General features: G+C 33.1%; 4 protein-coding genes across 6 annotated transcripts in view; 3 read left to right on the top strand and 1 right to left on the bottom strand.

Annotated features, from left to right (window-relative positions):
* Positions 1 to 26,405, top strand: part of LOC120355115 — a 201,009-nt gene that overhangs the window by 101,256 nt on the left and 73,348 nt on the right. The gene's annotated exons all lie outside the window — the stretch shown is intronic.
* On the top strand, positions 1,935 to 4,691 carry LOC120355263 (DNA-directed RNA polymerase III subunit RPC2-like). Its single transcript, XM_039443614.1, has 3 exons — positions 1,935 to 2,102; positions 3,501 to 3,590; positions 4,479 to 4,691. The coding sequence occupies exons 1-3, from the start codon at positions 1,963 to 1,965 to the stop codon at positions 4,606 to 4,608; spliced, it is 360 nt and encodes a 119-aa protein (XP_039299548.1). The 5' UTR covers positions 1,935 to 1,962; the 3' UTR covers positions 4,609 to 4,691.
* Positions 5,044 to 13,622, top strand: LOC120348930 (oocyte zinc finger protein XlCOF7.1-like). 3 transcript variants are annotated; one of them, XM_039443613.1, is made up of 4 exons: positions 5,044 to 5,063; positions 9,583 to 9,648; positions 11,268 to 11,364; positions 12,429 to 13,622. In XM_039443613.1, exons 2-4 carry the CDS (start codon positions 9,619 to 9,621, stop codon positions 13,538 to 13,540), a joined length of 1,239 nt encoding a protein of 412 aa, XP_039299547.1. In that variant the 5' UTR covers positions 5,044 to 5,063; positions 9,583 to 9,618; the 3' UTR covers positions 13,541 to 13,622. The 3 variants fall into 3 exon arrangements, with proteins under 3 accessions (XP_039299547.1, XP_039299546.1, XP_039299545.1); XM_039443612.1 differs by lacking the exon at positions 5,044 to 5,063 and adding an exon at positions 7,834 to 8,340; XM_039443611.1 differs by lacking the exon at positions 5,044 to 5,063 and adding an exon at positions 7,836 to 8,116.
* LOC120348929 (heat shock protein 68-like) lies at positions 5,654 to 9,253 on the bottom strand. Its single transcript, XM_039443609.1, has 2 exons — positions 9,109 to 9,253; positions 5,654 to 7,633 (listed from the first exon to the last, which is right to left on the bottom strand). The coding sequence occupies exon 2, from the start codon at positions 7,595 to 7,597 to the stop codon at positions 5,714 to 5,716; it is 1,884 nt and encodes a 627-aa protein (XP_039299543.1). The 5' UTR covers positions 7,598 to 7,633; positions 9,109 to 9,253; the 3' UTR covers positions 5,654 to 5,713.

The following is a 26,405-nucleotide window of genomic DNA, read 5'->3' as shown; positions in this document are numbered from 1 at the left end:
ATCTATATCTATTAAGTGAGTGGAAGAGAAGCTTGCAATGTCTTGAATTTCCTCAGCACTTTTAATTTGTGCAAATGAAGTGACTTGTCCCATTCATCTTGTTGAATTTCTTACTGTTTTCCATTGGAATATTTCCATTGAAAATAGTCTGCATGGGCAAGTGCCTGTGCCAAACCAGAGTTGCATACTCAGATGCTTACAGAGAGGAAGGCAAAACTATTTTGATGCATTCAGAAGCTTATTGATTATTATTACCACATTGAATTATTGGGTGGCTAAAAAATAAATTAGTGCAATGGGGCACACAGATTATAAGAAAAGTTTGCAGGTTGTCACTACCAGCGAATTCATCGATCAAGGTGGGTATTACTACAGCTGAATATGTGTTGGTTTTAACACGATACTGCAGTCCTGTGTACAAATCTTATAAATGTGGTTGTGACAAAAATAAAACTTGGTTTCTAAATTATGGAGAAACTTCACATTGATTTTGTTCATGGGAGGTTGCGGTGCATGTACGGCTTCGGCGAAGTGAGCAGTAACCAGAAACCACGTGACTGGTGCACCACTACTTGCTCCCACCGAACGAAAATCGAATTCTGGTTCACCGTTTTTGGCGCGTACTTTTGAAATAATCGTTTACAGATTGGTGTTGACAAAATAATAAAGGTGTTATCAATATGAACATTTCAGCTATTATTTATTATTATTGAATCAATAATAATTATTAATTTATAATTTGAAAAAATATATATTCTTAAATTTATTATACAAGCTTGTCCAAGCCAATATTATCTTTCATGTAGGTTGCAACAGACCTATGTTATCTTATCACAACAAAGCTGGAGTATTGATTAGTTCTTATAGAAGCACTAGGCTAATCATGTTTTCCTTTAAAGTTTTTTAAATGATTAATGATGGCTCGTGCTGTCATCAATGAAAATTTGACTACTTTTCTATGCCAGTGTTATGAATAAACGTTTTATGGAATATTAGCAAAATGTTAATAATTGAAGTTTCTTGATTTATGTCTACTATCCAGACATTTATCTGGATAGATCCTAGCCTAGGAATGAATCAACAAAATATAGTATTCCGACTAATAGATAACATAAACACATCTTAGTTTAGTAGAATAGTCGATAAAGATAAAAAATAATCAACTTTCCAGCCAATTGATAATGAATGAATTTCTTGCTTTTCGACTATCCTGTAATTAATTCGATCAATGGAATAAAATACTTTGTACGCCTCATCCTTTTTTTAGTCTATAGATTCTGGATGTGAAGACATAACCTAACAAAACAGCAGACAACCAACGCTTTAACTCTAGACCAATAAGAAGCGTTGATCCCGGTACCGGGTTTGTGGAACATACTTTTCGAGCGGTGCAAGTGAGCATGTACGTGGTGCAAGTGAGCATGCACCACTCCACTCTGTTCCAAGATGGCGACCGGTACCTGAACTGTCAAAAGCTCCCACCGAACGCATTTTCGTGTCCTTGGTCGAAATCGTACATGTACCGCAACCTCCCATGAACACAATCAGTATCAATTCTTAATCAACAAATTTTATCTAGTATACTGTTATTTTTATAATCTTTAAAAACAACCTTTGGTGACAATCATATTAGAAAAGCAATAATTTGATTGACAAAACGAAATTGATCTTTTTTATCATTCATTTATTGTCTTTATATTCTTTATTCAATTTCGTACAATGACACTTCAAGCACAACAGGCTGCCATACAAATCAGGTACCTTTTCAATTTAGATCGCAAGTGTCCGAAATGGTTATGATGATGTTATTATGTGATAATTTTATTTCAGGTAGGCTATACTATCAGAAACTGAAGCACATGGTACTTTTCAATTAGTGTCACAAGTGACTGAAATGTACAGTAGGTTATGATGATATTATGTGGTGAATAATTTCAGGTGTACTATCAGAAACTGAAGCACATGGTGCAAGACAAGATGCACGCTCGCTCGAGGGGGCCGCGCGCCGTCCTCACCAGGCAGCCGACCGAGGGAAGGAGTCGCGATGGCGGACTCAGGCTGGGCGAGATGGAGAGAGACTGTCTCATTAGTTACGGTGCCAGGTCAATATCTATTTCAATTGAGCTACTTGGAAGTTTACTCACAATTACTAGTACCCTTTTCCGTTTTCTTTTAGTGTCTAAAAAAATCTTCTATTAACTCTATAAATATGTAATTAATCTATATACTCATTCATATTATGTAGAAGTACATTTTGTTTGATGTGTCAAATTATCTTTGAAATTATTGCAACAGTACAGTACTCACATGTTGTGTTCCAAGATCACATGTGGTGTGATGTGGACGCGTTCCAAGACACCTTAATGCCTTAATACCATATCCATGGCACTCCCAGTTTGATAAATAGCTCTTCTGTTGCCAATATTTGCTGTGGGCAGAAGTCTTCAGGGGATTTGATGGCATATATTTGGAATTTTATTAAATTATAGTGAGGTCCACGTTATAATGGCAGTACAGTATATGATTAACATTAGTGTTGCTATCCTTATCTATCATTCAACAAAGCAGATAGCGCTATCCTTTTAGCTTCGCAACGTTACCAGATCGTTTTCTAACAATTTAGAAATATATAATTAATCAACAAATATTCAATTTATATTAAGAAATTTATTATTCAATCATTGGAAAAAAATTTATTTACGAATAAATTATAATTCATCATTTTAAACAATAACAGTTTATATTTATCATATCAGTATCAGCTTTATTCTATAGAAAAAGGCAGTAATATGGCAGATAATCGGCAACGCTGCTCTCCTACCTTTCTCCACTGCCATTATAACTTTGACCTTACTATAGTTCAATTATAATAAATCAAATTAAATATTGTTGAGTTGAATTTATTCTACGCATTATAATTATTGTTACTTTCCTTACCTATGGTAATAGGGCTTTCTTTCCTTGCCCAAGACAATTCGGCTAAAAACCTAAAATTTAAAATAAGCTCGGAATTCGAGAAAATGTTATTATTCTTTTAAACTGTTGGCAACTGTTGATTCTATTAAATCATTCACTATGAAGAGATAGCAGAACTCGTGTGTCTCCAGCGTTATTGTCCTGTCACCAGCTGGCTCAGATAGTAGACTTGAGATGCGCGTGAACACTAGCGTCAGGTGATAAATTTACATAACGGCAAGGAAAGTTGTGTGAGTGCGCCACACCAGATTTTTTCTGTGTTGTGGAGGGGATATTGTGGTAAATATCCATATTAAATGATATCGACTTATTGTCAAAACCACTGGTTCATGAAAATAATTTGAGATAGTATTGGTTGTTACACCAATATCAATCTCTAGTTATCTCACTAATAACCAAAACTAGTATCTTATTTTTTTATAAATCAATGTTTTTGGCAATATCAAATCGTTTTTTAGTTAATATTATATATGCATTTCGATTAATTAATTCTAACAATTATTTATGTTTGTTGTTTGTTACAGCATGATGCTGGTTGAAAGACTGATGATATCCAGTGATGCATTTGATGTAGATGTCTGCAACCAGTGTGGCAGGTTGGCTTATTCTGGCTGGTCAGTACAAGCAGAATATATATTTCAATTGAAATTTTAGTGTTTATTATGAAATGTCCAGTTAATCAGTAGGATTTCATTTTCTCATTCAAATTCAAATTTACTTATTCTAATTATTTCAATCTCAGAAGTGTTGACAAGTATTAGACTTGATTTAGACAAGTATAACTTATATTTAAGACACACCTTATATTTTAAGGTGTTTAAATGTGTTAATACACAATTTTACTTGTAGATATGGTTACATTAGTGTTTCATACAGGGTTTAAACGAACAGCTGACATTTCACCGTTTAAACCGAGTATCTGCATACGGGCCTCAGAATAGTATTAATAATTAAAGAGAATTTTTCAACTCATTTTTTAAAGAAGTCTGTAAGTAATAATATTTAACTGTATTTTAAAAGTTATCTCATGTAAATCATTTCAGTACATTTCTATTTCTCTCTGAATACATGCCAAATGAAAAGTATGCAAATAGAAAGATATTATAATGTTACTGTGAATTATGAGACATGAGCATAAAATACCAGGTGGTAATTGTTTCCATAAATCTATTATAAACTTTGAATGTTATTGCAACGGTCAATTTATTTACTTATGAAGTAAATTAGTTTGTGAATTATAACTCTTAATTTCCATTTGTCAATTTCTTGAATATAATTCACTATTTTCAAATACCATTGATCTTTTTCTGAATCTATTTGGTGAAAGTATAGTTATTAAACGCAAACTACAACATAATCAATTCATTTTGAAAAAATGTACTATTACATTTAAACAATTTCTAGTTGTTTTAGTAGTTTTAGAAATGTTTTAATTTTTCAATAATATTGATTTCTATAGAAGCTTTCAGATTCTTTATAGTAATTTAAATTATTTTTTGCAGGTGTCATGGCTGCCAGAGTAGTGCTTCAGTATCAACCATACGGATACCATACGCTTGTAAACTGCTATTTCAAGAGCTGCAGTCTATGAATATCTCGCCACGCTTAACGTTGAAGAACTATTGTGATTAACTACTGTGAAAGGTTACTTGATATCTTGAATCATTGTTTTAGATTAATTGTTGTAATTGCAGAATAAAAATGAATTTTCATTATTGGTTCTTTTTAGTTGCTACATGAAGTCACAATATTTTATGATTTAGTGCTTTTGTTATTACCTAGAATACTAGATTAATTAAATGAGTGTTCTACATTATGATTGAGTGGATTTCTCTCTAGTTTAATGCTTCACTGAGACAACTCTACAGTAATAAAATACAATGAAATAAAAATGAAATGATTGTTTTTAGGATTTTTTTGGTTGAGCTCACATAAGCTTTTTACTTGGGCCCTTGTGCGTAGGTAATGGGAAGAGATGATCAATAGTGTATCCATGTACACGGGCAAGATTCTAACCTACCATCCGGCCGAGCAAAGAAGGTTGCATTTGCAAAGCCCAGACCCCATCATCATTGATTGTAATCAAGGTGATCATTTAATTTATTTAGATTACAAAGTAGTAATTGGAAACTGTTTGCCCAATACTATTCAAATTAGGCTTAGGTTCAAAAAATGAAAACAAATTATTTTATACCATTTCATTTTATTCAAACAAGATGAATGAATACATTGGTCTTTCATCGTATTTTAATCGAAATCTTATCCTTATAAAATCTGAGGTAGAGTTTCATAATGCGAAGGCACTTATTTTTCAATACATTACACATTGTAATCAAATTATCAAGAAAGTCTACTAATATAAAAGAAATGCATCACTATAATAAATTGTATATAGAAAAACAGTCTTTTACATTTAATAATAATTTCAAACTACATTCTGGGCTCACATTCAACTACATCTTTGCCCTGTTGTAATAAAACAATATGATGTTTGAAATCAGTCTTACATTCAGGCTTGACAGTTGTACTTTCTCTTAGGACTTTTTTTATACATTTTCATTTATTTATAACGATTCAACAATAATTTAATCAATTGTGTGACAATACTATGCAGCTCCGAGCTTATTTTATATCTAGAAAATTTAAACTGAAGATTAACTAAAGATATATATTATGATGTATATAAAACCTTATTTAACTAACTACGAATATAAAAACTAACTAACTTACCTAGAAATTAACATTTCAAGTGATCAATGTTGATGAATTTGCCTTTAGGATCATCCTGATGAATTTTGACCAAAACGACTGCACATTGTATCTGTAGCTCATTGAATTTGAGCTGCAACTCATCTTTCTCAGCTGTGGGGTTGGCCTCAAGCCACTGTAGATACTCATCACAACACTGCAGTGTCTCAATCTTTTCTATCTCTGTTATCTTATTCCCAGCTTCATTGACAGCTTGTTTTGTGCTAAAAATGTAGCTTTCCATCTGATTCATTATGCTCACTCTCTGTCGCAGTTTTTCGTCTTCCTTCTTGAATTGTTCGGCTTCGGCAAGCATTCGATTAATCTGAGCTGGTGACAGACGTCCCTTGTTGTTTTTGATCGTGATATTCTCAGAAAATCCTGTTCCGATATCCTCAGCTTCTACATTCAAAATACCATCCGCATTGATATCAAAAGTAACTTTGATTTGAGGCACTCCTCTGGGTGCTGGGGGGATTCCAATCAGGTCGAACGTTCCTAGAAGATTGTTGTCTTTTGCCAACACTCGTTCACCTTCGTATATTTGAATTTCAACATCAGGCTGATTGTCTTCGTGTGTTGTGAAGATTCGAGATCGTTTACAAGGTATCTGAGTGTTGCGTTCGATGACTGTTGCCATTATATCGACTCCTGTTTCAATTCCCAATGATAATGGAGTCACATCAACTAGAAGTATATCTTTGATGAAAGCTCCATTGTCTCCTGTCAAAATTGCTGCATAGATTGCTGCTCCGTACGCTACTGCTTCATCAGGATTAATAGCCACATTTAAGGGCTTGCCATTGAAGAAGTTCTGCAGTAATGACTGGATCTTGGGAATACGAGTTGACCCACCGACAAGCACAACATCGTGAATCTCCGATTTATCCATCCTGGCACATTCGAGTGCTCTTTCTACTGGTAGCAGTGTTGAAAGAAAAAGATCAGCACACAACTCCTCAAAACGGGTGCGAGATACTCTCGTGAAGAAGTCAATGCCTTCAATCAGTGAATCAATCTCAATACTTGCCTCTGTACTTGACGAAAGAGAGCGTTTCGCTCTTTCAGCTGCAGTTTTCAATCTAGCCATAGCTCGACGATTAGTTCTCAAGTCCATGCCATGCTTCCGCCTGAATTCCTCACATAGATAATCAACAAGTCGGTAATCAAAATCTTCTCCCCCAAGGTACGTGTTACCTGCTGTAGACTGTACTTCAAACACTGAGCATTCATCGATTGTGAGAATAGAGACGTCGAAAGTGCCTCCTCCCAGGTCAAAAATGAGAACGTTACGCTCTCCTTTTACATGTTTATCCAAACCGTAAGCTAGTGCAGCGGCAGTGGGTTCGTTGATAATTCGCAACACATTAAATCCAGCAATAGTTCCTGCATCTTTAGTTGCTTGTCGCTGAGAATCATTAAAATAAGCTGGCACAGTGATGACTGCATTATTCACAGCCGTACCCAAGTTGTTTTCTGCAATCTCTTTCATTTTTGCAAGAATCATGGCACTTATTTCTTCAGGATAGAATCGTTTTTTTGCGCCTTTAAAATCAACTTCAATCATTGGCTTACCACAATCGTTCAATACTCCAAACTGCCAGTGTCTCATTCCCTGTGTGATCTTCGGGTCATCATACCGGCGTCCTATAAGTCGTTTCGCATCGAATACTGTATTCTGTGGATTCCTTGTAACGTAGTTTTTCGCTGCTTCGCCGATAAAACGTGCATGGTCCGTAAAAGCAACATAGCTCGGCGTTGTTTTGTTGCCTTGATCGTTGACCAATATTCGTACTTCTCCCATTAGAAAGGCTCCAGCACAGGAATAAGTTGTTCCCAAATCGATGCCGATTGTTGGTGATCCTCCAGGCATGATTTTATTTTGTAATAGTATGGCAATTCCAATTTCCTGTCAACAAAAAACACTTATTCGCAATTCAGAAAAAAACGTGTTCCACTTGTAAGAACAATTTCCAATTTATTCTTGTATAACAATAGAACTCTTTCGCGTTTAATACACTATTCAATACTGTCCCTGTTTTTCAAAAGATTGCTAATGTGGCGCGTCTATCTTATATACGTTTCCTATTGGTCAAGAATGTTCTGGAATCTTCTGGATACCATATTCAAAGCTCTGATTGGCCGAAGATGAACTAGACGTCGACAGCAACATGTCGAGGAAAGAAATATCGAGGTCGAAACTTTGAGTTTGTTATTGTATTTTTGTAGGCTAGGTTAACCTAAAATCTATGTAAATGCTATGACTGATAGTTTTATTTTGTAATAATTATACTTTCAATCAACATAAAACTTTTAATTACTTTTAAGTTAGTAAATGTCATTGAATATTTTTGAATGAATTTTCAAGAGGAAATCAAAGTTGAATCAAAAGGTAGTGCAATATGATTTATTCCAAATAACCGTACTGATGAGATGCATTTTTAGGTCATTCCATTCATTTGATAACATTGAGGATTACTTATAATAGATAATAATATTTAAGTGACAACTTTTTAAAAATCTTGACATCACCTATTACTCAACTGACCAATAAACAGGGTTTGCCAATATGATTGTATTCTTTATTTTATAATATAAGTCATCGTAATCTGTTCAGTAAGTAGCCCACTATTTAAATTTTGTTAACTCTTAGATTAATTTCAGAATTCTGGTTGCTATTAATTCAATCTTTTAAAAAACCGCAATCTTGTCAGATCTCAGAACAAACAGATTACTTGATTAATCTGGGATTGGGAAGTTGCCAGTTGTATTTATGAAAAATTATGCTAATTTATAATTCACACCTTTCTCTAGAAATGACACATCTTTAAACGAGACTACTGCATTCTGTACAATCTTCCAACTATACCTTTGACAATTGAAAAATATTTTCGATTATTTCTGTAAAACTCTCTTGCTTTTACTAGGTACCCAATAATTGTTATCTCTTGAAACAAAAACGTCTCTTGCATGTTGGAAATTTGTTGTTTTTCGTTCAAAATGTATTGACATTGACAATTATAATCATAATTAGAGAATCACTATGAATAGGATAAACATGATTTGGATATCAAAAGTGGTATTCTCCCCGTTATTTTTATATAAAATTCATTTATTTAAAATTAATTGTCAGCCGGATGCAAGCTTATGGTGTTGAAGTTAACTACCTATACAAGCGGAATAAATCCCATAAGAGACCATGCGTTTTCTGAAGACCCAAAATAAATCCAGTTCAAGACGCCCGTATAGTTGGGGTCTAAACAATAACAATGACCTACTTTTCGAAGTTTGTATTTAGGGTTAGCTATAACATTTACAAAAGATTTAAATTTGAAGGGAAAATAATATTTTAGTATAACACATATGTATTCTAGACAACCTTACCTTATATCATAGAGTAAAGATGCCGTTTAATAGTGTCTGTAGATCATTTGTCTCTGCTTACATTGGATCGATCTTACGTTTTATTCATCTAAGCTTATACACTAACTTAGGAACAAACAACAAAGTACTTAACTGTAACTATTTCTGACTGATATCATCGATATAGATTAGTCATCAGAGAATATTGCTAGTATCTAGTTTTGATATTAAAGTTACGATAAGAATCAAGCTGTGCCTTTTCTTCCAACTTTGTAATAATGATAAGATTATTGCCGTGTTGTGGTACGGTATTGAAAAGAATAAAGATTTATTTAAATTTTCATCCAAGTTAATCTTATTTGATAATATGATAATATCCATATTTTATTTTAGGCTCAAATCCTTTGTACGTGTCTTAATTATTTTTGTTATTCTCATACAATCTATCAATTATTCAAAGTATTGTATACGGTAACTTATTTCATATCTTTACAGCTAACGGGCATTTAAAAGGTTGATGAATCTTCCAACATGGAACAAGAAGTAGTATTCATTAAACTGGTAAGCTCAATCAATACTGTAGGCTAATAATTACTGAATATTATGTAGGCCTAGGCCTATCTATGTTTCATCATTCAATATTTAAAGGGTTCTTGAATTGAATAGATTACTATACTGTAATAAGAGGAGAAAAATATTCATATAGTGAGGTCCACGTTATAATGACAGTGAATAAAGATAGAAGAATAGCGATGCAGATTCTCTGAATTAATTAATTATATTTTTACACTGTCAAAAACACAATTAGCATCGTTGTGGACCTAGAAAAGGATAGTACCACCGGCTTTGTCGAATGATAGACAAGGATAGCAATTCCAAAGTTGAACAAATACTGTCATTATGATGTGGACCTCACTATAGAAGTCGTTCTTCAATAGCTTCATGGCATGATTCTCGTTTGACCATCAATGGGATGATAATAATCTGTATAAGAGCAGATTACCAGAAATAACTTTATTTAGTACGTTCTGTTACATTCAACTTAATTTACTGGAATATATTCATTCATATTATATCAATAGAAATTACAATAAATAGGCCTAATTTCAATATATTTGAATCAAATTTAAAATAATGAACTATTTGGAATTTCATTTAATTAATTATCTTAAAATTAGGTCAATCTTGGGTTTTTACCAAAAGAAAGGTCACTCTTGGTTTTTCTTAATTCCACTACTCAATTTTTCTTATTCTATCAGCATTGATTTGATACAATTTCTCACATTACTTACATTGTCATAACATGAATATAAATAATTTCCATATCCTGAACAAATTATACAACATAACACAATCTCTTGCAAGATACCACCTCTTGACAGCACCGCATATTTTGTAAAATTCCAGCCTTTAGCATACAATTTGGTACACAATGTAAACCATGCAGCCGCTCTCCTAACTTTAAAATTCCTTGGAGACCAAAATACGATCTACCGACTACTTTTGACAATTGAAAAAATAATTTCAATTATTTCTGAGAAACTTTCTCGCTTTCACCACCCACTTATCTTTCGAAACAAAAAAGTTTCCAGCATGTCGATAATTTCATGTTTTCTGCTCGAAATGTCTCGACATCGACGAACATAATCATCAATTATTAAAAAATGATATTATAAAATGATAAATAATTATTAAAATGTTGGTCGGATAAAAATGATCCAGACACCAATAGAAAGAAGACATTCTCCCCATCAATTTGATATCAAATTATTATGTATTACGACGCCCATGATTCTGAGAGAAGTGATATTCAAAAGAAAAAAACAAATCTTTACGATGTTTCCAATTTTATCATGAAAGTTACATTTCCTTTTAAACCTTCAACCCTGAAAATTTTTATAGCACCATTAGGATATCGGGGATGATATTCTACATCCAATTCTGCCGTTGAATTTGGGAAAGTTGCAATTTTTCACGAATTGGCAACCTTGTAATTTCTTCGGATGGAGGGTCAAGTCTCAACTTATTTAACACAGACTGTAGGTCATGTCAGAGGCCCTGCAATTGATCAGGTGCGACCTGAAAACTCTGACCCCAGATCTGAGCCTTATTATTATTATATGATAACTTGTAAAACTTTTGTATTGTTGGCTGTGAATAAATTGAATTTGAATTTCCAGGAACCTGACAATTTTGATGATTTACAAGATAGTGACAATGATAGTGAAACAGACTTGTATCAAGATCCAGATAGTTTGGACATGACAGCAGCTGAGGGTAAGTATCAATATTAATTTATCATCTGTTCTTTGTTCTTCCTCCATTTATGCTGATAGGCCTTGCTGTTGGACTTGATACTATATACGATTCAGTTAAAAATAAAGGAATAAAGTCAATTAAACGAATAAGATTCAACTATTAATCGTATTTCATAACGTGGAATGACTTTAGTGATGACAAAGTAATATTTTCAAATTTGATTGAAAATATTATCTTCAATAAAATTATTCATTAAGCTTCAATTCATTTTTATATATAATTATTTTGTCAGTAATAACTTGAAAATTGTGAGTATCCTTGTTCCTAAAAACTATTGGTTTGCATAAGTAACATAGCTGAAAAGTATATCTTATATCAAGAATCTTGTTACCTCATTCGGATCAAATCAAATTTTTCTCTTCAAAAAGAAACAGTTCACGAAATAATGTAAATATATAGTGCATAGCACACAAAATAAACAATATAGTAATACAATATTTAACAAACAAAAACAGTTCAGGATGAAATTCTAATGAACTTCAATATAATCGATCAAATCTCAAATTCTAACCTGTAGGTTGATCTGATTTTTTTCCTATTCGTCGATTGAAATCGCTCCAACATGGGTTGAATAATTGTGCATTTGCATAATGACCATCTTTAAACTTTTTCATATGGAATGGAAACCTTCAATGCAGTATATTTTGAAAACTGAAAGTATTGAGCCGGTCTCCCTATACTAATGGTTTGACATTAGTGAACCAGTGGCTGGTTCACTCATCTAACTTATTAGATGAAACATTCAAAAGAGAGAAAAAAGGTGAGACACTCTTTCCCCCAAAAAAATTGGTTGATATTGAATTATATGGCGAGGTTGAAATGCTCCAATGAATCAGTTTATATAAATTGAATCCATACGAAAATAGTGATAGACTCATCAATTTTCTGTCATCAAGATTCAGTATCAGCAACTGTCAGTTTATTTAACCATTCATTTTTTTTATAAAATGTTCATGATTTATGTAAAGGTAATTGAATAATGGTTCAAATGCACAATATTTATTTATTATTTAACATTGCAGAGCCCGTGGACTCATCGTTTTCTCCATTGAGTGCTGAGGATTTAGTTTCATGTGTTCTAAATGGTGAAATTAGTGACTCCACATGGACAGTGGAAAATTCAAAAAGTAATGAGGAATTAATAAACGAAAACATTGAAACAGTGGATTTGGTCATCAAAACAGAAGTCATCGATAGTGGATTTAATCAAATTGAAACAGAAGAAATTGATGGCTTTGATGTGACTGATGAAGAGAAGATCGTTAATGAAATAGTTGATGGGAGGAAAATGTGTACACTTTGTAATAAATCGTTTGCGACCAAGTTTTACAAACGTCACATGCGTGCTCATAAGCGGAAAAAGTTATTGACGTGTAGTGTATGTAATAATTATAGTAGTTTGAGTAGTGTCGAAATGGACGTGCATATGCGAAAACACTATGGGCCTGCTTTTCGCTGCAGTGAATGTGAGTACATATGTGACGAATCTTTCAAACTCAAACGGCATATGGTGATTCACACAAAGGAGGCTCCATTCAAGTGTTCTCAGTGTGAGTATTCTTGTTTCCAAAGTAATAAACTCCAATCCCACATGTTGGTTCATAGTGATGAGGGAGTATTCAAGTGTAAATATTGTAGCTTTAGTACTGTTGACCATGCTAGTTTTCAACGTCATACGAAAACGCACTCTCATGAGAAAAAGTTTAGTTGCACTGAATGTGGATACATTTGCTTTAGAAACTCGAAACTAAAACAGCACATGTTAACTCACACTGGTGAAAAACCTTTTAAATGTTGTGAATGTGGTCATGGTGCCACTCAATTGGTTCATCTCAAGCGACACATGTTGACACATAGCGAGAGAAAAAATTATCAGTGTACACTCTGCGATTATAGTACGTTCGATTTTCAACAATTCAAAGGTCATAACACGAAAACGCACCAGATAGGAGCGTTGCATCAATGTACAGTGTGCGATTTCAGCAGTGCGCAGCTGTACAAACTGAAAAGGCATATGTTTATACATACGGGCGAAAAGCCTTACACATGTGAACTGTGTCCTTACAGCTCTTCACAGAAGGCGCATATTAAGCGTCATATCATGTTAAAACATTCTGATGAACGAAAACCTTGAGATAATTTTTTTTAACTTTCACAAATAGAGAGCTATTTTAATTGTTAATCAAATAAAAAGGTTTTATGAGTGTTGAAATTAAGCTTTGGGCTAATGTAACTTAATCCTCCACCTAATACATTGTTAAGGTAGTGTCGGATCAGATCAGTATTAATATTACTAAATATTAAATTTTACTTATAAATTCTAATAATATTAAAGTAAATCTATAAATATAATAGTATTTAATTAGGGCTACTTGATCTGTTAGTTGAAAAATAATTCCATAGTACCTTTAAAAAACAGTTTTTCTATATAAAATACAATAACAACTAGTTTGACTTTGAAATGGATTAAACATTCCTAAACTAGTTGTTGTTGTATTTTATATATTAACTTTTTTTAAAGGGTACTATGGATTAATTATTTTTTTACTTATAAATTTTAAAATTTTGATTCCACTTATACTGTAAGATAGACAAGTACAGCAACACCAATGTTAATCAAATACTGCAATTATAAGGTGGACCTGACTATAAGTACTTACTTTACTTTCCGAATCCGGTCAACACTTCCAAAAAATAGCTGCCGCCACGGCATTGTCAGATGCTAAAGTTAGGTCTTCATTAGTGCAGGGTTGGTTCATGAGAGGGCAGCTACTATAAGTAGGACATGAAGATTAGCTTGGTATGTATTAAATTTTACTTAAAATGTTATAATTCAAATAAGTGTACAATGAAATTATTGTAGGCGGTCTAATAGGCTAATACATATTATAAACGAGCAGGTGTAACCCGCGCTCCGCAAGGGTCTCTGAGAAACACAAAATAGATTGAATTAGAATTCTATAGTTCCATGGTGAAAATTAAAAGCATCATCCTATCAAATGTACAATAGAAAAAGTGATTTTAAAATTATACACAAGCAGAATAATAATTTATTATTTTGTCAAAATTACATGAATAATCTTCATTGAAGTTGAAAAAAATGGTTTCTGAGCGGCTTGGAATCGGGGGGGGACCTTCGCATCCAGAACCGAGCACGTCAGCACGTCTCGTCTCGGACACGCGGCTCCACTCGATGTCATCTTCACCTAACTTTGTATCACTAATTGAATAATTATTTATATTAGAATTAATTGTTCAATAAAAATGATGTTATCCATCCTCAGGAAATTAAGTTCAGAAGTGAACTTAATTAGTTCAGAAGTGATAATGCGTCAAACAGCTATTTCCTATCCCGTCTATGTTTTTTTCAAAGTTAGATTTTTATATAGTGTAGGAGAATTATTTGCTAGAAAAACTATATTATATAAGAAGTTTATTATTTTTATGAAACTAGTAAAATAAAGATTTTTATTTTTATTGAACTAATCAGTGTTGAATTTTGTTGATTAGCTCAATCCTGATTGAATTGAATGCCATTTGAAACATCTTATTTCATATAGATACATACTAAATGAATGTACTATTAAATGCCCCAATTTCAAACAATTATTATTCATTTTAAAAAACTATGTACACAAACCAACATCAAATGATGAAATTAGTCTGCAATGATACAGCATTCATTATCATCATCATCATCCAACATAGCCTTCTCCCAAGTCATTTGGGGTCGGCTCTCCGAATCAATTTGCGGCATTCTTCTCTGTCTTTTGTCATTTCCATGTTTACACCCATCGTCTTCATATATTTAGATATTGGGCTCGCCCAAGTCGTCGGGGGCGACCGCGGCCTCTTCTACCCTCAGCAGTGCTGATAATCTCCCTTTTAGTCATGTGATCGTCGTCTCTGCGCATCACATGGCAAAACCATCGTAGTCGACTCTCGCATACCGTTTCCTGTATTGGTGCAACCTTGAATGTGTCACGGATGTAATAATAATAATCGCCTTTATTGATCAAATATACAACAATTTGTTACAGAAATATTTCTATATAAGTATTACATTACTGGCATTCGCCCCATGGATAAGATCCGTCCGGGGGGAGAGGAGAAAGATAATTTTTCCCTTTTTTAAGTTGCAAAAAGTTAACAATGCTACATTAATTATATTTGAACGATATGGCAAAGAAGTTTTTTTTTATTATTATTACTGCAAAAGAAGATACGTTTTAAGAAAGCTTTGAAAATTGAACTCCTGGATTAATGAATACAGTCCTGTACTGCCAAGCAGCCCTACAGTAGCGGCTAACATCTCTCCAGTCACTGCCATTCAGGTACCTCTCTCGACAGCAAGCCTCTCCTCAGGTAAGCGCACCGTATCTCGCGTAGTATGGGGCATCTGGCGACAAAATGCATCACATCCTCTTCTTCCTTCCAGTTGCATAGGGAACACAGCTTCACTGGCTCATTGAACGTGTATCTGTTCAACTGGATCAGCTCTGTTCGCGCCTTGAAGAGCCATTTGATTAGTGCCAAGTCTTCCTGCTCACTGATGTAACCGGTGCCTTCTAGCTCTAGCTCGCAGTACAGGGAGGTGCGCTCACTTCTTAGCCGCTTTATCTTGCTGTCCATTATGAATCTCTCCTTCATCCTCGTCAATAAGCTGCTGATAGAGACATTCTGCGAGAGTATTTCCGCGGCATTGATGCCGTGCTGCCTTTCAAGCACATCCCAGTCATTGACAACAAAAGTCCCTGTTCGTGTGATCTCCTCCAACAATAATCTGGGATATCTGGCAATGGGTAGTTTCATGCACCTTCTCATGTATTTCACATGCAATTTAACAGTATACAAGAATAGTGGTAGACATCCAGTTTCCAAGAGTAGGGTAGAGTCTGGTGCCCACATAGAGAGGCTGAATACTTTTTTAATGAAGAGTCGTTGCACCTTTTCTACATCTTCATACATCCTTGCACCCCACACTTGAGCTCCATAACACAGAGTGGACCTAGTTACCGCATCAAACACATTGCATTTAGCCTTGATTGATATATTGTTTTGTGACAGCAGCCGATGAAACATGTTCAGGGTGATTTTTGCCGAAGATGATCTTTCTTTGAAGTGACTAGCAAGAGATAGCTTGGATGACAGGTCAATTCCCAGATATTTGTAGTTGTTCACTATCTCAATCACTTCATTATTGTATCTCCACACATCATGCATGTCTTCCTATCCTACCACCTTTTCTGAAGATAATTATTTTTGACTTTGCTAGATTCACCTGCAAGTTCCATTTTACACAATATGCTTCAAGGTTTGCTATCATTCTCTTCAGACCTATCCTAAGGTCAGGAGCAAGCATCACTATATCGTCAGCATATGCCAGGAGTTTGATGCATACATTCTTTATCTTTATTCCTCCATCAAGGCAATCTTCTAAATCATTAATAAACAATGCAAATAGAATCGGGCTCAATAGGCATCCTTGCTTTACACCTGTGAGTAGGGGTAAAGTGAGACTTCTGTCTCAAAGCTGCCCCAAAGCTGGAGAAAAGCTGCCCCCAAATCTGCCCCAAATCTGATTCTTGGTTCTAACCTTGCCCAACCCAATGTAATCTGATCTAACCTAACCTAGTCATACCCCTAATAAACCCACAATAAACCTCAAATGAAGATTTCCCACTTTTTTGGAAAAAAACTAGATCCAGCTTTTTTTATTTGTTTTGAGATTGAACAAATAAAACAAACCCATTTGTCAAGATTGAACAAAAAATAAGGATCTCATGGGAAAACTGGATCCAGTTTTTTTTATTTCTTGAATAACTAAGAAACCGTTAATTTTTCAAAAAAATTACAAGAATAACTTTTTCCAGTAAATCTAATAACGAATCCATTGACACCCCATTTGTCAAGATTGAACAAAAAATAAGGATCTCATGGGAAAACTACATCCAATCTCTCTAATAACTAAGAATCCAAGAATAACTTTTTCCAGTAAATCCATTTGTCAAGATTGAACAGAAAATAAGGAAAAAGTTGATCCAATTTCTTGAAACCAAGAATAATTTTTTTCAGTAAATCCATTTGTCAAGGGATCCTAACTCTGAAACTGAGCAACAAGCATTTGTTGCTTGCCCCACAGGGGGGGGGGGGTTGGGGGGCTTGACCCTCCGTCTTTAACCAGCTAAGTTTGAACTACTTGAAAACTCACCTCAGGTTGTATTAAACATTTATTATAAAAATAGATCATGAGTGTTGATAAATTTGGCAATATTTGTATGATAAAGATAATAATAGTGATATTAATGTTGATATCAAAAATTTGATTCAGAATTTTTTCCATTTTTTACAATGCATACCATTAGCTGCAACTTTCATACCAAACATCAATCTCAATAACGAAAAAGAATGTAAGTATATGACTGATCCAAACTTAATCCAACAATTCTCACTTTCTTCTGGAATCTCTTTTAAAAAATGGTATGAAAAAAAATGTAATAAATATAGGTGAAAAATCTTAGGTTTAGGTGAGTACACCCAGAAAGAAATTGTAGATGTAGGTGAGTACACCCAGAAAAAAATGTAGGTTTGGTTACCCAGACCAAGAACATTATTCAACTTTAATAAAATAAATTCATTTGAAAAATCTAAGCTCATATAGATGACACTATATCATCACAGTCAGTATATTGTGCTTTGAATGAAGCTGATAAATCAAATAATGATATAAAATGCTTTAAAATTAAATTTGAAGAAAATGGTGAGAGATCAAGACAAGAACAATTCTACGAATTAATGTGATTATACTGAAGGTAAAATATTGATACATTTGTAGAGTGTGGGAGATTAATACTTTTGATTTGAATATTGTCTAGTTTTCGTTATTTTATAGGAGATTTTTTCAAATTTATAATACTCTTTTTACTGTTCCACTCAGTGGTGTATATTCAAACTCATTATCACAGAGGATTAAACAGTAGGCACTGTTTTTTTCTGAGAAATTATTTGTTGTTTCCAATGTCAACTTTATGTCTATTGCACCAGATTTCAATAGTTCATTTTGCTTACTACAGTCTATAACAACCAATGGTGCATATTCATTGAATGTTTTATACTCAATTGATGTACTGCTGTTATAAGGAAAGTATTCATTTTGGAATTCAGAGAACATGTGATACAATAAATGTTTATTACCAACAATATTTTCATAGGGGAATGATTGAGCATTTAAATAGAGATTAACATTGTTCAGATTACAGAAATCAAAATGTGACCTGTTAGCAGTTATAACATTTTTCCTATTCTTTTGAAATCCAAGAATAATGAATCTAGGTTTCAATATGTTTGAAGTTGTCTTAACTGTCCATTGAAGATTGGTAGTTTCAGGTAATTGTGGAAATTCATGCAATTCCCATGATCTGAATGGGATGGTAATTGGTATATCACTATGTGTTGAACTCAGCAGATCAAGACGAACAGTGTCAGAAGCATGTATATAGGGTACTTTCCATTGTAGTTTTGTAATATCAATTTTCACCGATTTTGCTGTCTCTGATTCAATACAATTTAAGTCTGATGATGATCTTAATAGAACAATTTCCTGACAAACATTTAATAGAACTTTTCTATAGTCTTCCATTACACCTAACCACATATCCAAAGGAATGCAAAAGCAGAATTTATCTAAACTTTTCCATCCAGTCAACTTCTATCCTGCATTCTCCATAATTTTTTCATTGAGTTTTGATTGACGTAGATAGTTTTTCATGGTTGTTGTCAATCCTACATTACATGTGCGATCAACTTCAACCCCTCCCAATTCATATCTGATTTCATCAAATAGGTATGCAACTCCATTATTGATAAGTGAAAAGTCCTTGGTGTCAACATCATTCTTATCTTTCACTTTGATTTCGCCTTCAATTATGAGAAAACTTCTACTTGGAAGTGTATAAATATCTTCTTGTTTTAAACTAATTCGAATTTCATCATTGTAATTGAATGTCTGTTGAATATATGGTGTGTGAGTGATATACTCATATTTGGTAATACTCTCATCAAGATGTACACTCCGATCAACAAGTAATATATCTGACTTGACTTCTGTCTTATACATTTTTATTATATATTTTTTATTATCAATAAAACCTGAGGTGAGTTTTCAAGTAGTTCAAACTTAGCTGGATAAAGGCAGAGGGTCAAGCCCCCAACCCCCCACCAACCCTGTGGGGGGGGGGTTTAGTGCTGAGGTTTAAGAAAGGGTCTCAACATAAAAATGCTTGTTGCTCAGTTTCAGAGTTAGGATCCCTTGACAAATGGATTTACTGAAAAAAATTATTCTTGGTTTCAAGAAATTGGATCTACTTTTTCCTTATTTTCTGTTCAATCTTGACAAATGGATTTACTGGAAAAAGTTATTCTTGGTTTCTTAGTTATTAGAGAGATTGGATGTAGTTTTCCCATGAGATCCTTATTTTTTGTTCAATCTTGACAAATGGGGTGTCAATGGATTCATTATTAGATTTACTGGAAAAAGTTATTCTTGTAATTTTTTTGTAAAATTAACGGTTTCTTAGTTATTCAAGAAATAAAAAAAAGCTGGATCTAGTTTTTTTCCAAAAAAGTGGGAAATCTTCATTTGAGGTTTATTGTGGGTTTATTAGGGGTATGGCTAGGTTAGGTTAGATCAGATTACATTGGGTTGGGCAAGGTTAGAACCAAGAATCAGATTTGGGCAGATTTGGGGGCAGCTTTTCTCCAGCTTTGGGGCAGCTTTGAGACAGAAGTCTCACTTTACCCCTACTCCTGTGGTTGTTTCAAAATCTCTTGAGAGTCCCTGACTTCCCCATACTCTAGCAGATGATCCATTATATAAATCTCTTAGCGCATTCAGCATTTATGATGACACACCAATCTCAGAAAGCTCATACAAAAGAGAATGTCTGTCTATTCTATCGAATGCGGATGAGAAATCTACGAAGAATGCATAAACTTTCTGCCCCTTTGTATTTAGTTGGATGTGGACAATGCTCATAATATTGAAATAATATTGTCAATTGTTGAGTTGGACTTTCTGAAGCCTGCTTGGAATTCTCGTAGAATCTTATGGTGGTGAATCCATTTTTCCAGCTTATCCAGCATAATCCCCGCAAATAGCTTACCTATGGAGTTCACAAATAATGATATTCCCCTGTAATTAGTTGTTTCGTTCACATTGCCTTTCTTGAATATTGGATAAATGATTGACTGTTTCAAATTTTCGGGCGTATGTGCGGATTCAAAAACTCTGTTGAAGCAATCGGGTCAGTTTCTCATGGAAGTTTTGTGGAGCATATTTATAGAACTCATAAGCAATTCTGTCTTCTCCTGGAGCCATATCATGCTTAACTTTTGCCAAAATTCTCTTCACATCATGTGTGATCAAGAATATCATCCATTATCTTAGGCTCAGCATATGAAGGCTCAGCATATATCTGAGGATTTAGTAAGTGCTCAAAATGTTGTACCCAGTCTTCCAATGAAATGTTCGTCCCTGCACTGAATTTTCTCATTTTGAAATATCAAACAAGCCTCCAAAACTGCCCAGACTCTCGAACTGTTCTAAATCTCTCAGTTAAATCGAGCCAAAAGTTCCTCTTCTTATTCAAGCAAAGTTGTTTAAATTCTTTAATTTCTTTTTCCGTGTCACGGATGTATTCATTTCGATTTCCGAACCGTGTCCATCGGGGTCACACCTCCAGCCGACCTAAGCATTCGCATCTCTGTACAATGCAATGATACAGCATTATTTTTATTAAATTATTTTTCAATTTTCACAAATAGAATTATTTTAATTTTTAACAAATAAAACGGTTTTATGAGTGTTGAAATTTATAATATTCATTTATTCGATTCATATTAAATATTATAAAAGGCCAAGCCCCGACAGACTGAAATCACACCATAGCCCAAACTACTGAGCCTAAAAACTTGAAATTTTGCACGATTGTTTATGGTAGCCTGAAAACATCCACTAAGAAAGGATTTTCAGAAATTTGCTCCCCTGAGGGAGCTGGGGCCCCCCCAAAATTTTGTACTTTTTAACCGCTCATTGCACAGCAAAGTAATGAGGAACTTTTTTGTTCAGCTACAAAAAAAATTAGATCTATGCAGAAAAATTCCGATCAGGAGCACAGGGGTGTCAGGAAGAGGGCATTTCTTGAAAATTTTCATGTAAAATCACACTACAGCTCAAATTGTCCTACAGACTTGAAACTTTGCACAAATATTCTTCAAACATGCTAGACGCGCACTAAGAACGGATTTTGAGATATTTTGCCTCTAAGGGTTTCAAAGGATGAAAAAGGATCATATTTAGTAAGGTTATGAACATGGTAAGGTGAATGCCATATGAAACTGAGATAATTGACACATGATATTCTAACATAAATGTTATAATCATTGGAAAGCTTAAATAATAAAATTATTTTAATAGATAGATTCTTAGAATGAAATTATTTCATCAATCAGCTGATCGAATTTAATTTTGTCACCTGGTCATATGGGACATATATATGAATCATTTATATTTATCTCATATTGATCAGGATTTTAGAGTTTTAATTTAGAAAAGTTTAATGAACAGTGTTTTTGTCTTTGAACGATTTTTGTCATCGACAGAAAGATTGTTTATTTCATTTGTTGTCAAAATTAATGTAGCTTCTCTTTTGTTTTTAATAACAAACGTGCCGCTTGTGCGACTGATAAAAATATGTATTTGAAATGGCTTCCATGTTTGGCATTGACTGAGTTATATTTAATACCCAAAAATTTTACTTTTGGTCGGAGTGTGTCGGTGGTGTGAGTTCGTTCGATAGGACTGTGAGTAAAGTCCGGCTGTTCTGGTGAAGGGGATAGATTTTGTTCTTGTTTTATAATACAGTTTTCCTGTCACAGTTCGGGCAGTTTAAAGAGAATTGTATTATTAAATAGGACGGGATCTGAACCCACTACATTAGATCAGTTATTTTGATTTTAATTATAATTAATGTCACGTTTCAACCAGTGGATGCCAAAGTGGGAAGCCATTTTCATAAAGGTAGGTGACTACTGAGTCATTGTTCTTAAATTTTTCATAACAACAACAAATGAAACCTCACTAGCAGCAAAGCGAGTAGCCCTTGAAATATTCATCTGATTATAATTCTAATTTTGTAAAAATAATTTATTGTTTTGTTTTAAATATCAAAAACTTGTACGATCTTTTCTTGTGGTTCTTGTTTTTCATTTTCCCACCCTTACATATTCAGTGAAGGCACATCTTGCTTACATATTTGGTGGAGGCTTCTCCTGCCGTTCCATATCGTGCTTACATATTTGGTGGAGGCTCAAGGGTTTTTAATCCAGCTTTTAAAATTTGGACATCCGGTTACCTCATTGAAGATCCAATTTTTGTGGTTGCATTTTGCATTATTGAATATATGTTTTTCTTCAGTGAAAGTATGGGTCAAGTAGTTGAGTTTAAACCTTACGGGGCTCTAGAAACAGTTTGTAGAATGAATTTCGAGGATTCAACGAATTGGAATATTGTAGAACAATAATGGATTACTAATAACGGATTTTAACGAACGGATGGAGAATGATAATTATAATTGAACAGATTTTGAGATTCACGATACCTGGTATTGGGAAAATTACGATTATTGATTGTGAGATTTTAAATTGTAAAAGCTATGGTCGTTGAAGATTTTGTACGATTGCAAGATTTATTGTCAATTCTTATTAGAAAAATTAGATATTTATGATGAGATGAGAAATTAATGATTATTAAGAAATGATTGAATAGGATAAATGTATTATTATTGGAGAGATTTCGATATTTGAGATATGGAGAATTCATGATCATTGAAACCAGATTAATTGGAAATTTTATTATTTATTATTGAATAGAATTGGATTGGAACAGATTAACAATGGAAAAACTCAGACCGTTACTATTACTATTGTTTGAAAGGAAGTGCTGAGAAATATTTTGATGTTATTGAGAACGATTTGACTCAACAGAACAAATTTGAATATATGCCAGTGAAAGAAAAATAGGTTAATTTCTATCAATCTCCTCTCAAATTGTGGAAACTAGAAAAGGAATTAGATACTTGTAGAATGGAATTTGACGAAGATGGCAGAGATTTTGTAGCACGAGTCTTATCCCTATGTAAAAAAATAGATTCGAATATGCATGAATCTCGGATTATCAGGATAATTTTTAGAGGTTTGTCTTCAAATATATTTGAAAGAATTATAATGTTATCAAATAGTACTATTGTAGAATTGTATAAAAATATTGAGAAATATGAATTATCATGTCAGTATTTGAATGAGTGGAAATTTGGACAGGTGCAAGTAATTAATTATATTATGGAACCCGAATTTGAAGAACTATTGGAAATCGGAAATGAGTTTGAAAATGAGAATTGTTTAGAAAATGCTATTATCTCTGATGATTTTGATTCTTGTAATTATTATGTTTCAAATATGAAGTGGATGTATATTATCATGTTAGTAACTTCGAGATTGAAAATGGGTTGGATGAAGTTCTTATTTGTAATGATTGTGATTTGAATGAGGAAGATATAATTTACAAATAGGATAAAGATAGGGAAATGATTAAGGAAGAGTTATCAGATTTATCGGAAAGTGATTTGGATTTCTCTTTTACGATTGATAACAGGCCGTTTGAAAATTGTGTGAACTCTGGTATGCGTAATGATTGTGAATCTAGAGGAGTCAAGATGCATCAGAATGTTAGTCTCGTGAATAATAGGACTGATAGAAAAAGAAGACGTAAGAAATGTAAAGTTTGTGGTAAACATAATCATTTTACGCGGAATTGTTTTTACAACGTTAATTATGCTTATCGAGTTTATAAAAGGATGCATAGAATTTGTGAAAAAGAAGGCTATGATATTAGAGTGTGTTCTTTTGATGGCAGAAAGTTTTCGGAAAATGCTAGATGTAAGAAAGAATATTTTAATGATAGGACACAAGAATTTAGTACCAGGCATATTGATGAAAATGTTTTAGACGGCGGTCAATCAAATAATGATATGTCAAGGAATGAATTAGGAAGTTGTATAGTCACTGAATCAGGTTCTACTTTGGAAGGTGTTAGGCACAATGGAATATATGTTAGAAGAAAATATTCTAATACGGATGATAAGAAGTATTCAATCTTTCATAAACACGAAATTGATCTTGGAGATATTAAAATGAATTATAGCCATAAATGTGAATCAGCAAATAATGGTGGTAAACGAAAGATTACGGATTCATGTTCAGAGCTGAAAAGTATTACTGACGATAATAAACATTTTGTTAATAAGATGAATGAATCAATTATCAATAAACAAGAACCAGGCCATGAAAATAGTATATTGAACCGATTACAGAAAAAATGTGAATCAGCAATTAGTGTAAACAGTGAAGGTGAAAATACAGAGTCAGATTTGAATTATTGTAATTTTCTAAAATGTATGAAGAATAATAGAATTGACATTGATGGAATTGTTAATGGGAGTTCGGCAGAGAAATATGATGACATAATTTTGAATAGTTTGGAAAGCATGTCCCAGTTAAGCATTTATTGCGATGAGATATTCATTAAAACAATTCCGTTGAAGGTTGAAAACCGAACATCAGTGCAGACTCAGCGAATTTATTGCATGAGACAGTATGGCTCATAGAATGAGGCATTTAGCAAATTTTTTAATTGTCATTCAATTATCAACACTGATCAGTGTAATATTCGATATCGAATAATGGAAGAAAATTTTGGCTTTTCTTGGTATTTGTTAGTAATAGTCCTAGTGATAATATTTTCATATATGAGTTCTTGATTTATTTTAATATGAGATTGCGTTTGAGCAATGGATAATCTTGATATTTTTACTAATAATGAACTTTTCAATTTTGGGATTTAGGATTGGAGTTTTGATATAGGATTTTTAGATATCATACATTATATTTCGTTATTGATTTTAATTTTACTATAAATAATTATTAAGTGTACATGAGATTTGGAGTTCGAGTTTTATTGATTACTTTTCCAACATTTTTTTTATTAGTGATGTTATTAATATATTATAGTTGAAAAGGCTGCAATTAGGTTTTGGAGATGGAAAATTAACTATATAAATCTTTATATTTTTACTATGTTTGGTTTTAGGATATTTTGTTATTGCAATTTGAAGCCTAAAAGGTTGTTAACCAGTTTTGATATATAATAGTTGAAAGTTTTTTTTAACATCATACATGTTCCTATTGAAGGTCAGGCATGTTGAATTATCGCGAGTTGAGGTCAATGTCAGCAATTAGATTATTTGTCACGTTTACTACTGTAATTTAACTTGTTGACTAACGTTTTGTTCTGATTTCAGACATGACTCCAGAGTTTATGAATTTTGTTAATTAATTAATGTGGTCTTTTATTATAGGCTTCTTTTATTCAAAGTAAATAAAATAAAACTGATCATGTCCAGTCAATCAATTATTTATTTTGTTATGATATCAATCAGAAATTAATTACCTTTTATTCAATTATTGTTTTGAATATTATTGTTAATGCTAATAATGGTCGAATTTCATAGTATGTACAGAAACTTGTCAAATAGTTTTCTACTTAATTCATATATTATTGAACATTGAACTTGATCTTTATTGATTTTTTTCAAGTCATTTTATTGAATTCGAAATTTCTTAAATATTATGGTTGTTACTTGGCTTATTTTATCATTTTTGAGCTGAAATACTTATTTCTCATAAATTTTACTATTGAATTTTTTTTTGTTCAATGATACTGTGGTCGTGTTTTTTTCACATTCTTATTTAAATTGAATTTGATCTTTCACCTTTGAAATTATTTTCTTGAATTTGAGATTTGTTGTTTAAAGTTAGCTGTAGAGTTTTATGATTGCATAATGGAAAGTTTGGTAGTTTGATTTTGAAAGTTGTTTTTTTATACA

This window comes from Nilaparvata lugens, chromosome Y (assembly GCF_014356525.2).
Source record: "Nilaparvata lugens isolate BPH chromosome Y, ASM1435652v1, whole genome shotgun sequence".
Taxonomy (NCBI): Eukaryota; Metazoa; Arthropoda; class Insecta; order Hemiptera; family Delphacidae; genus Nilaparvata; species Nilaparvata lugens.
Note: the sequence above shows the minus strand (reverse complement) of the source record. Positions and strands in the feature narration are given on the sequence as shown.

Coding starts and splice junctions, on each gene's coding strand:
- LOC120355263 (XM_039443614.1), top strand. CDS start 1,963: ATGGTGCAAGACAAGATGCACGCTCGCTCGAGGGGGCCGCGCGCCGTC. Junction 2,103..3,500: donor CTCATTAGTTACGGTGCCAG/GTCAATATCTAT, acceptor TGTTTGTTACAG/CATGATGCTGGTTGAAAGAC. Junction 3,591..4,478: donor AGGTTGGCTTATTCTGGCTG/GTCAGTACAAGC, acceptor TATTTTTTGCAG/GTGTCATGGCTGCCAGAGTA.
- LOC120348930 (XM_039443613.1), top strand. CDS start 9,619: ATGGAACAAGAAGTAGTATTCATTAAACTG. Junction 9,649..11,267: donor AAGTAGTATTCATTAAACTG/GTAAGCTCAATC, acceptor TTGAATTTCCAG/GAACCTGACAATTTTGATGA. Junction 11,365..12,428: donor GGACATGACAGCAGCTGAGG/GTAAGTATCAAT, acceptor TTAACATTGCAG/AGCCCGTGGACTCATCGTTT.
- LOC120348929 (XM_039443609.1), bottom strand. CDS start 7,597: ATGCCTGGAGGATCACCAACAATCGGCATCGATTTGGGAACAACTTAT.